Source organism: Candoia aspera, chromosome 4 (assembly GCF_035149785.1).
Source record: "Candoia aspera isolate rCanAsp1 chromosome 4, rCanAsp1.hap2, whole genome shotgun sequence".
NCBI classification, from domain to species: domain Eukaryota; kingdom Metazoa; phylum Chordata; class Lepidosauria; order Squamata; family Boidae; genus Candoia; species Candoia aspera.
The window spans coordinates 71,090,263-71,102,814 of NC_086156.1; the positions used below are offsets into that span (position 1 = coordinate 71,090,263).

At 39.7% G+C, this 12,552-nt stretch overlaps 1 protein-coding gene across 2 annotated transcripts; it reads left to right on the plus strand.

The window, feature by feature from the left end:
* The first annotated feature begins 241 nt into the window (after nt 1-241).
* On the plus strand, nt 242-11,869 carry MLX (MAX dimerization protein MLX). Of its 2 annotated transcripts, none has more exons than XM_063300433.1 (8): nt 242-347; nt 2,412-2,448; nt 3,049-3,138; nt 7,031-7,137; nt 7,397-7,496; nt 8,263-8,362; nt 8,742-8,811; nt 10,831-11,869. In XM_063300433.1, exons 1-8 carry the CDS (start codon nt 300-302, stop codon nt 10,885-10,887), a joined length of 609 nt encoding a protein of 202 aa, XP_063156503.1. In that variant the 5' UTR covers nt 242-299; the 3' UTR covers nt 10,888-11,869. The 2 variants fall into 2 exon arrangements, with proteins under 2 accessions (XP_063156503.1, XP_063156502.1); XM_063300432.1 differs by having other exon boundaries at nt 243-347; nt 8,742-8,943.
* Nucleotides 11,870-12,552: the final 683 nt, after the last annotated feature.

Sequence of the window (12,552 nt, forward strand, 5' to 3'; positions counted from 1 at the left end):
GTGAGGAGGCTTTCCAATTCTCTTCCCCCTCTTGGGCTTCCGAGAAGACGTTATGGAGAAATCCAGGATTTAAACGGAGCTGTGACTCCGCAGTCATAGTATGTGGGCAAATGAGAGGCCCGCACGATTTGTTACGTGCGGGTCGCCGGAGACCGGAGAGGGCTAACTAGAGACCGGAGAAACTACCTTTCCCAGCATCCCTTCCGATCTAAGCGGCTTCTTCCCGGACTTGTCCTCTTAAGAGTTTGATTGGCCGCTCCGGAGATGATACGTGAGCATGTGCCAGAGGGAGGGGAAAGATGGCGGAGCCGCCGAGCGTCTCTCCGGAAACTCCTTGGGGAGGAAAAGTGAGTGATACGGGTAGACAAACCGAGGGGCGGAATCAGTTGTCAGAGCAGATAGCATTTTTAGGGGAGATTTTAGTCATTCGCTGGGCTCCAGTGTTGTGAAGTAGTAGTCTGGTGAACCCCTCTGAACATAGGAAGGATGCCTTTCCTTGCCATGTTGAGTAGCCGTAGAAAGTTGTCCGTGAAGCGGAGTTGAGTCCCCTACCTTTTCGTTTCCTGTAACTGGGGTGGAAGTGATATTTGGGCTGGGTTCATGCAACATGATAGGCTGAAGTGAGACAGGTTAGTTTGGATGGCTCAATGAGCAAACGCAGCCGGTGTGATTGCGCGGTGTTGTGCAAACTCTCAACCGGACTAATTCAGTACACGATGGTTCAGTAAGCCATGGAGTAATGTGTTGTGTAAATATAGCCACTGTCTTCAGGGACATCTCATGGCAAGATTCGTTAAATTTGGTTTGTTGCATAAATGGCATAATAAAGCTAATAAATCGACACCTGAGTTGTATTAAAGGTTCTAAAGTGGTTACTCCTGGAATTGGTAAGACTTTGCTCCTTTGACAGCAGTAGCTTTTTCTACCATGATGATTAAGCTGCTGCTGATGTTTGCTTATAGTTGAGTTAATGCTTTTCCTGCTCCCTATCTCATTGCAAATTATCCAAAATGAAGATGGGAAACAACAGTATTCAGTTCCTGCACCTTAAAATTATAGATGGCAAATATAGCATGATTGTATGGCTCAATGATATCTTTAGGAAGAGAGCTTTTTATCAGAGACTTTATTTGTTGCACCTACCTTTATTAACTATTAATCTAGCACTGTCACTAGCACAGTGGACAGTACAGAAAAGTGTCAGACTTTCTAACTTACAATATATGGAATAGAGGGACAAAGACTGGTGATATGAATAGATACAACAGTGTTTGTGCGCAGAATGAGTCTAGACTGAGGATTGGAGCCATGAGCAAGGTTTTATGGTGTACAAATATGCACAGTTTAAGCCACCAGTGAAAGAAACTTCCTTCAGGTTTTATCATCCTGTTACTTTAACACTGAACTCAAATGGCATGGCAGTAAGACTGAGCTGAAATGTAGACAGTGCGAAATAAGATGGGAGGTGTTAATATACTGGAACAAACCTGGCAGGTTATCAGCTTTGCCATTTTAGAGATGATGTTTATAATCTTTAGAAAAGCTTATAAATTAAAAGGAAAAAAATCTCCAAGTTCTTATCTGTATACTTTTGAATTGAGAGAAAAGTATATGTACTGTGTTTGTATTTAGATATCACATTAAGACATGGTTTGTTATAGTTATGTTTTGTTGAAGTATGGTGTTTGCGGAAAGACTAATGCTGTAGAAAAAATAGCATTTCTGATTTTTATTTTGTGCAGGCAGATTGAGCTTCTAAAACTAGGCTAGACTGTCTATCTTTATATCCGTATTGCCTACTTTGACCAGCAGTATCTCCCCAGTATATCAGCGATCTTCTCCACCACATTATCCCTCTGCTAGGCACCCTTTTAACTAAAGATTCTGTAAAGCAATCCAAAATCCATTGAATGTACAATTTTCTTTGAGGCAGAGTATTGTTTTCCTCACACCCTTAGTTTGAACTTGGTAGCTTTTAATGTTGCAACATGTCATTGCTTCCTGCCTTGTTCCTCTTACAGTAAACTGCAAGGGCAAGCGTGAAGCATTTTAAGAGGCTATATCCTTGCATTGTAATTCAGCTCTTTTCATAGGGATTTTTTTTTTCCAGAGAAAATCTTGGCTTAGTTGGAAAAGTCATGCCTAGCCATGGGAGTTTGTTGCTCAGAAACAGTTGAGAGGCCAAAAGCTAATGATAGGAATTGCTCTGTGTGTGTATAGGCAGTGCTTATTTTACATATTCCATGTGAGATAACAGTAGATCTGTTGAACATAGCTGTGTAGTCAGCATGGAACTTTTAGAGATGCTTAGGGAAGTGTATTCAGTGCAACTCACAACTTATGAGTTATCAACATGTTTTTAATGGAAAAATGATCTCTCCTATTTTCTCTTTTGTGACATAATTCAACAGGTTGACACATCTTACAGCGACAGTGGGTTGGATTCTGGTAAGTTTTTAATCCCTTCACCACTATCTTTCCCTGGTGCAATGCTTCTATGAAGAATTCATGCTAGGTGCCCACAAATTTTAGTTTAACTTAGTAGTTAGGCATTATTTATGGTTGCTGCCATTTCTTATCTTCCCTAAGTCCTTTCACATGTGCAGGATTCAAGAAGTGCATAGTCTTCGCTAACTTCATATTGTGCGTTGGATGAATTCCTAATGAAGCAGTGTGTGAATAGGGAGGGGGTAGTGTCCTTGCCTTGAAATTTCAGCATTAAATCAAATGACAGAGAGACAAACAAGGATGGGGGAGGGAAGAAGGAAGAGATGAACTAATTTTGCAAATGATCATGCCATTCACTGCAGTACATAGAGTACTTACTGACTATACAAATAGTCACTCTTTTGTATTAATTAATGTAGACCTGCTTTTGGTTGCATAACTGTAATCAATACCTATTAGAATCCTTGCTTCAAATATAAGCAGACTATTGAAGGGCAGGGGCATCCATTTTTTAAAACTTTAATTTCCCCAACTGCAAAGGGTATCTAAAGGATTACTAAATTAGTTTGAGTCATACATTCTTTTGTGTATATCTTTCAGCACTCTTTGTGGAAAACAGGAAAAAAGGGAACATTGTATCAAGAGCTAACAGTATTGGCTCTACCAGTGCCTCTTCAGTACCAAATACAGGTATGGATTGTTGCCTTTCCTCTCAATAAAGCTGTTCTCTACTCTAAGTGTGTAGTGAAATATACCTCTTATACTCTTGATTTATTTCTAGATGGCTATAAACAGTTATCCTAAATGGTAAAAGCTATCCACTACTTCAGTATCTTCATTGTCAAATCTCAGGCTGGTTGTTGTACTTCTTGTCATTAGTTTGGTCTTTATATTTAATCTTAGTCCCATTTTTTCACTGTGCTCCTTGCCATTTATTGCTAGAGCTTGCAGTTCATTTTACTTTGAGCTATCAGAGTAGAATCATCAGCATAGTCCGTTATGTTTCTTCCGCCAGTTTTAAAACCATGCTCATCTTCTTCCAATCCAATTTCCTTCAATATATATTCCACAGATAAATTGAATAAATAAAGGGAGAATATACAACCTCATCTCATCCTTTGCCCACCTGAAGCTAGTGTGTTTTGCCATGTTCTGTCAAAACAAGCCAAATAATATTACTTCCTGACCTTTGTATAGGTTCCACATGAGCACAATGAGATGTTCTGGGATTCTCATTTTTCTAAGCACATTTCACAACTTGACATGATCAACACAATCAAAGGGCTTTTTATAATCAGTGAAGCACATACTGACTTCTTGGGGTATTTTTTGGCTTTCTCAATTATTCAGTGTATACCTGCAATGTTTTTTTCTTCCTTGGCCTTTTCTGAAGCCAGCTTGAACATCTGGCATTTCCTTTCCATGTAAGGCTCTAATCTGCATTGGATGATCCTAAATGTGGAGTCCTTGGTGCTCTCTGAGCCTTGTTGTTTTCTTGCAGACGTTTCATTGCCAGTCTAGGCAACATCTTCAGTGTAAAGAGGGAGTGGGCCTTGCTCTCTGTTTATATACCGTGGCTTGCCCTGCTTGTGTCAGTGGGGGTGTTGTTCTCTCCTTGGGAGTTCTTTGATTGGGCTGTTGTTTGCTGCTTGGTTGATTGCCTGAGTTAATAGTTCTTTGATAGGGTGTATTTTGCTGTTTGATGGTTCAGCTGGTGTTAATCCTAGTGTTGATTTTTGCATATCTGGGTGTTGATTGCTGGCAAGGGAGTGTACTGGTCTTTTGGCTTTTCTATTGTCTCTTTTGAATGGTATGTAAATGTTGTTTACCTCTATGTGTCTGTTGATGGCTGCTTTGTCTGAGTGCCAGGCTTCCAGGAATTCTCTGGCGTTTTTGGATTTGGCTTGGTTTAGGATGCTCAATTTCCCAGTTGAAACTATGGTTGAGTCTGTCCATGTGCTGTGAAATTAAGGAGTTCTCATCGTGTCTTGTGACTGATAGTTGGTGTTCATGGATGCACTCTGCATCCACACAACACCAACTAGTGAAACTGTGAGCATCCTAAACCAAGCCAAATCCAAAAACGCCAGAGAATTCCTGGAAGCCTGGCGCTCAGACAAAGCAGCCATCAACAGACACATAGAGGTAAGCAACATTTACATATCATTCAAAAGAGACAATAGAAAAGCCAAAAGACCAGTACACTCCCTTGCCAGCAATCAACATCCAGATATGCAAAAATCAACACTAGGATTAACACCAGATGAACCAGCAAACAGCACAATACACCCTAATCAAGGAACTATTAACTCTGGGCTGTTGTTTGCTGCTTGGTTGATTGCCTATCAAAGAACTCCCAAGGAGAGAACAACACCCCCACTGACACAAGCAGGGCAAGCCACGGTATATAAACAGAGAGCAAGGCCCACTCCCTCTTCGCACTGAAGATGTTGCCTAGACTGGCAATGAAACGTCTGCAAGAAACAAAAAGGCTCAGAGAGCACCAAGGGCTCCACAGTTCAACCCTGAGCTACAAGTATTCACTTCAATGATCCTAAATATTATTTTACTAGCATGTGAAATTAATATTATACTATGGTTTTCATACCCAATTAAATGTCTATATTTCTTTGGTATATAGATTAACCTTTTCCAATCTGTATCATTCTCTGGATTTGCTAGCATAGCTTGGTTAGAACCGTTACTGATTCTTCTTCTGCTGCTTGCCACATTTCTGTAGATATTCCATCAATTCCTGTAGCCTTTTGACTTGATAATGAGTGGAGTGCTGATCTAATTTCATCTTCTATTACTAAGGGTTCTTGTAAGTAGGGAATATCTTCTAATCAGGCGACAAGATTAAGTCTAATTTCTATTTGGGTACCACAAACCCAAAGGGACGCGGTGGCGCTGCGGGTTAAACCGCTGAGCTGTAGATCGGAAGGTCGGCGGTTCGAAACCGCGTGGCGGGGTGAGCTCCCGTTGCTCGTCCCAGCTTCTGCACACCAAGCAGTTCGAAAACATGCAAATGTGAGTAGATTAATTGGTACCGCTTCGGCGGGAAGGTAACGGCGTTCCGTGAGTCATGCTGGCCACATGACCCGGAAGTGTCTACGGACAATGCCGGCTCCAAGGCTTTGAAACGGAGATGAGCACCGCCCCCTAGAGTCGGACACGACTGGACTTTACGTCAAGGGAAACCTTTACCTTTACCCTACCACAAACCCAACATATTGGAAATTAACCTAAGGCAATATAACCTTGCAGAGTGTCAAATGCTATTGCAGATTTAGAAATCACGGTTCTTAACTGATGAGATCAACATTCCTGTAATTCTAAACAGCTTCTGCTCCTGGAATGTTAGTGTAGGCAGAAACTGAGTAAGTCCACACCATCCACAATTATTTTCAACAAATGTATCTCATGGACTTCTAACTGATACACACTGTCCTCACAGTTCCTGCTACTGTCATAATTGTGTAGACAGATACTGAACACGTCAGCAATTCATCCACAGTCACATAAACCTCTGATGGATTTCTTCCTGATGCTTCCTGAATCATAGAAGTTTTGTGTACCCTTACGTATCCCTTTACTTCTAACACATTCATATTCATAATTGTCCTTTATCACACTAGCCACAACCTAGATTTTTTTAAAGCCAGAATGTGGCCAAAAAGCAAAAACAAAAGCCATTATCTTCAGATAAAGGACAACTCCCATGCTGGCACCCTAAAAGAAAGTATGAGACAAGTGGAGGATGGGATAGCTCTTCCAACTCTCTATGTCATTTAGAGGGAGTCTAGTGGGTCTTTCCTGTCCTCTACTTTTGTTATTTTTGAAGGATTGATAGCCACTGAAATATATTTAATATTCTCACCTGAAACTGACAGGTTCTTTTTACCATGGAATACCTGTTTCAACATTTTTTTCTTTTATATAGGTTACAAACCAACTTATTCATTGGTTCAGGTACTGGCTATCTTTTCTGGTCTTGCACATGATCCTCTGAAAATCTCACTTTTAAAAATGTTTCTTTTATGTTAAGCGTAATTAATCTGTGGATTCCGTTCGGGGTACCAATGGATACCACGCTGCTGATTTCTGCCTTATTTAGCATCAGTTACATAGAATTCTTTACGAAACTGTTTGCGTCCTTCCTTTAATACAACCTCCTTTTCTCATTTAAGTACCCCAAACAGTTTTATTATTTTTATTGAACGATTTAGTTCTTCACTTAGCATTAAACAACTATATTGCATTAAGGGAAGGAAGCAATTTTTCAATTGCGACTGAAAGCTGAAGGAGTTATTTTCTTAAGCATCTGTGCTGAGAGTTCCAAGGAAAGTGCCTTTGAGGGACTATTCTCCTTCGGTATAATGCTAAAGTTGTATTACTCCTCTTTCCCTTTGGAAAATAGATCTGGGGCTGAGCAGTGCTGTCCATCTCTGCTAATGGTTCTTAAATATTCTGTTTGCTCTTCTCTCAAAAAATTAAAACCTTGTGATTAGGAAACGGTTGGGAGCTCTCACAGTGATTTCCCTTCCTTGCTTTGCTGACAAAGACTCTTTTTGTGTCGCAGATGATGAAGACTCTGATTATCAACAAGACACCTACAAAGAAACATACAAGGATCGCCGTCGCCGTGCTCACACGCAAGCTGAGCAGAAGCGGAGGGATGCTATCAAGGTGAGAACATGTGACAAACCACAGATGTATGCATGGTACTTGTTGCATCTCACGTTCCTTATACCAAGTTCACATAGCTTCCACACTGGAGGAACAGGTAAAGGAAGACAGGTCTATGGACCAGGTTCTTACTGCTTGTATTATTTGCTGGCTAAAGGCTGTAATAAATAAAACCGAAACTACTGCTTGTATTTAATTTTCTTGTCGTGCATGGCAGCTTTGATACGTGAGTTTTAATGCTTTTCTGCTTTTTCAACAGAAAGGTTATGATGATTTGCAAGCAATTGTACCTACATGCCAGCAGCAAGATTTCTCAATAGGTTCTCAGAAGCTAAGCAAGGCGATTGTGCTGCAGAAGAGTGAGTAGGGCTACAAATTTCATCTGTGTTCCTTAGCCCCTGTCTCCAAGGCCCATGTTACCAGATTCCCAGAAGTTTGCACTAATTTCATTGTATGCATTATCCAACTCCCTTCAATTAAATTCGCTGAACAGATGAATCTTCCTAGTGTACTGTTAAAAACCCAGCAGTCTGGGAGCACCTTTTCTGACTAACAAATGTTATTAAAAGGCATAAGTTTTCGTGAGCTGTAGCTCACTTCATCAGTTACAGACTGGCTGGACTGATGTAGAATTTAAATTGGGGTGAGGTGGGGGCAGGGGGAAGACAAGTTGGCTATGCAGATGCAGGTTACATGAGAGACAGATTTGGAAATCTGCCTGATTTCCAAAACAGGCTAACTCTACCATTGAGCTAGCAGTTGCTGAACTCCAGTTTAAATCCTTTATCAGCCTAGCCACTCTGCATCAGATGAAGTGAGCTGCAGCTCATGAAAGCTTACACCTTTTAACTAAAATTAACGAAAGCTTACAAAATGTGTTAGCTGTAAAAGGTACAACCAGGCACCTGATTTTTTGCCACTGTAGACTAACATGACTCTCCTCCTACAACTTATGACTCTTAGTATTTGTGAAGAATCTAGTTAACTCTGTCTTCATCCTAGGGAATGGAATGGAAGCTTCAATGTAACTGAGCTAAGAAATATCCAAATAGCCAGGTGTTGACTGTTAGGCTTTGAAAAGACTTCATGGCTCCTTTCTAAACTGTTGCCTTCTCTGCTACCCAGCCATTGATTATATTCAGTTCTTGCACAAAGAAAAGAAGAAGCAAGAGGAAGAGGTCTCCACTCTCCGAAAAGATGTGATGGCCTTGAAAATCATGAAAGTGTAAGACTTGTGCATTTGTATATTCATGTTTCACTAGTGGACATCCCCCCAAAAAAGTGTGGTATCAGACTAGGAACAGGGAGACCTAGGTTCTAAACCACCATCAGCCATGGAAGGTCACAGGGTGACTTTCTTAGCTCAACCAACCACACAGGGCTGTGGTTGTCAAGAAAAATAGGAAGGAGTGCTGTGTATATTACCTTGAATACATGTACCTTGAGGGAGGGAGGGAGGAAGGAGATAGACACTTTTAGTTTAACAGCAAATTCCATCCTGTCTTTGAAAAACATTTACTCTGAAACATGATTTATTGTTCCAGATCTGTTTGTGATATCATGTGCTTTCTGCTAAGTCAACCAACCACATTTATGCATTTCAGAAACTATGAAGAGATTGTTAAAGCTCACCAGGACAATCCCAGTGAAGGAAAGAATCAGGTCTCTGACCAGGTGAAGTTCAATGTTTTCCAGGGTATCATGGACTCCTTGTTCCAGTCCTTTAATGCCTCCATCTCTGTGACAAGTTTTCAGGAGCTCTCAGCTTGTGTTTTCAGCTGGATAGAAGAGCACTGTAAGCCACAGGTAATTCCAGATCATGAGAACATGTGGCCAATATCTACATATAGGAAAAATATACTTGATTTGCTTGTTGAAGCCTTCCTGGATTCAGAGGTAATCATATGAAGAGAGAAGTCCTAACAGGGATATCCATTTTTTTATTTTCTTCGAAATGAACACCAATAATATTTAAAAATATGGAAATAATGAGGAAAAACAAAATAAAAGGAACTAAAAATGTAAACTTTGAAATACTTTTACAGGAGACATACAGAGACTTTGAACAATTATATTCAGTCCTCCAAAAATATTTGTATAGACAATCTAAAACAACTAAAAAATAGAGACAAATTTTGATTAAAAGAATTAAATGAAATATTCTTAAAAATTATTTACTGTTGACTACCATTTCAGTCAATGCTTTTTACCATACTTTAAGTTCACTTAATCCAAGGAAAGATGTGCTTTAGTACTCTGCAATAGCAACTATGACAGCTAATAGAAAAAATTAACTTTTTGTGTCACAAAGACTGATATATTTAAGGAAATATGGACAACAACTCATAGGATTAATTAATATAGAATGTTGAATAGTTTTCCCAATTTCCTTAAAAACATTTTAACATAAAATCAAGTAACTAAATTTTCATGGCCACCAGAGATAGGAATATGTACTAATTTGAGTTCAGATCCCAAATTCTTCTCCCATACTCTCTCAATTCTTTCAAGAGAGCTTGTCGTATATCATGCTACGTATAATATTGAGTTTCTTTTGATTTTAAGTGAAGATTCATCAAATACTGTGAATGGTCAGATTGAAAATTAAGGTTAAAAATAAATTAATTGCATTCAGTATTATTTACTTCTAGAGGCAAACAATCAGATAGAAAAGGGGCCTCTAAAAATAGATATCCAATTTTTAGCAACTGTTGCATGGCACATTGTAGCTTAAGGCACATAATATGTAACACAGCTGGAATGGGGTAGTTTAGAATCAGAGTGGATTGTTCTCTTCCACATATCTGTATTACATCAACTCTTTCTAATTCTTAATAAGGCAGCAAATAGTTAACCCAGCAAAAGGCAGAGGCAAATTTGGAAACTACAACCAGGAAAAGATGAGCTCTCAACTTTGGTTGTACTTTCTTTCAAAAAGCAGGATTGCTCTGTTTTCCCCAAGTTCCTGGTTGGGAGTTGTCTGAACCTTATGCTTTTTAAAACAAACATTTTTTTTTCACTTAGCCCCTTATGAGTTGTCTCTAGGCCCTCTGAAAATTCTGTCCTTAATGGCAGCATGTTGTTCAGGCAGAGAGAAAGCCATCTTCCTTCTACTTCTCTTCCATACTGTTTAGCCCAAGAAGGAAGTACACTTAGTAGCCAAGATTTATAATAAAGGGCAGTTAAAAAGAGAGGGAGAGACTCTGCATGAGAAAATTGAGAAAAGCCCACGTATGGGAATTGCTAGTGCCATACAGAATGCAGGTTGGGCATACCACTGATCAGACAGTTTCCATTTCTACAGATATTATGGACAGCAGATACCAGTTGATGTACAGTATAGCTATCCCTTAAATAAAATATTATTCAGCTTCTCTATCTGGGCTTTGTGCTGAATAAACAGCCTGTCAGTGAAAGAGCTGGTCACCTCTTTCTCACAAAAGTACCCTTGGCATTGCTTAGGAGGAGGAAAGCACAGTAAAGCACTTCCTTGAAAGCATTTTTTTCCTGATCCAGCTGCAGTGCAAGTGGTAAAAGTTCTGTTCCTGTGCTAAAAGGTTGAGAAACTGCCATAGGCAGGCATCAGAAATAGAAAGGTGATGGTTGATTTAATTCAGGCAGAACCCCCCTTTCAGAGGATAGATAACACCAGAAATACTTTGCTATCAACTTACTTAGTGCCTTTTTCCACAGACCCTACGAGACATTGTCATTGGTGTACTGCAACGACTGAAGAGCCAGCTCTACTAATCAAAGAGACAGTCATGAAGGGGCACAACATAATTTGGAGATATATGGCCAAGAAGCTCTATACCTTCCAGTAATTCCATTTCAAGCTTTTTTTAGGGCTACAGGTTGGGTTTACCTCTGGAATCCCCTCACAGTTTGCACTGCAAGCTCCTTAAATGAGCAGAAAAGCAATCAACTCTCTGTTCAAGGGGATCAGTTGCTGCCATATCCCTCTTTCAAGTCTTGGCTCCACATGTTCCTATATATTAATCTAGCTGATCTGATAGAAATGTATTTATAATATATCAGGGTTTCACAATGAGCCAAATTCTTTTCTTAAGCATGCAGAAACACTGGCCATTCTCTTCACCTCCGTTTGGTAAATACTTTTTCTAAATGCCTAGAAGTTACACATGAGGTTTGGTTTAAGAGGCAGTAGCTAGATATAATGACTTTAAAAACAGAGCTGTTTTACACACTACCATGGCTCCATGTAGCATTTACCATGGATTAAGTGCAGAGAACTGGGGAAATTAAGCAATAAACTGCCTTGCTTTGTATACTGCATTCTGACAGTTTTTATAGAGAGGCAGTAAGCCATGCAGATGCTGCAGCAACATCCTCCTGTTGTGTAGTCAACCTTGAGCTTTTTTAAATTGTTCATCCTATATGCAAGCATTACTTACCTTCACTTCAATACTATGGATTAAGAGTCTGGCTAGGCTTATAGATTGTTGTGTTAGCACTAAAAGGGGAAAACTTTTTAGTCTCCCATAGCCCTGGTTTCTAATGATGCAATGAAGTGAACTTAAGCCAACTCCCCTCTGCAGCTCGTTTTTTTTTTTCTTCTTTTATTTTTTGCTGCAAAGGTGGGTCCACTGTCTTTTATAGGCACTGCTTTCTGGATCTGCTGCTGGTTGGTGGAGAAGGACATTAACTCAGACAGACCTATTTTTTTATTATGACAAGCAGTTCTAATAAATTTGCTGTGTGGTTGAATGACTTCGTTGGCTTTGCCTGGTTTGTTCTAAAATAGTTAACATTTTACAAGACTCTGGTCCTAAGTATTTAGTGTTGAAATTATTCTAGTTATTTCTCCACAGTAAATGTATAAAATGCTAGTTTCCAGACTGGGGCCATCCTCCTTAAATTATTATATAATGATGCACTGATGTCTTGAGATAGTGTCCCAAAATATCGACCCTTATTTGAGGAGTGTGAGGGAGGAGGAATCAGCAGTTTTAAATGTCAAAATGAATGTGAATTGCATCTGGCTTAAGGCATCAGTGTTAACCTTTAATTTAGCAAAAAAAAAGTCCTTGTGCTACTGAAAATCAGCATTTTGCTCCCAAACTTCGGCAGCATAATCTTGTAGTGCTATTGTAGGCCACAGGCAGCCATAATATGCCTGTCCATGATCTTATCCAACAGCCACTTGCCCAAGTCAGGAAACCACCACCTTTAATGTCAATTTTCCAAGGTATATTGTTTTCCCTCCATGCAACAAAGAAGAGGTAAACCAAGTTGTTCTCCATCCCCCAATTGCACAAATAGCCTGGAGAAAATAAGGTATAATGGCAAGGTAACAATTGACATTAAAATTTCCCCAATTCTTGGTAACATAACTAACCCATTCTCTGACACAGCCACACAGTCTTTAGAGAGTCTAAACTTAAAGCCATTGCA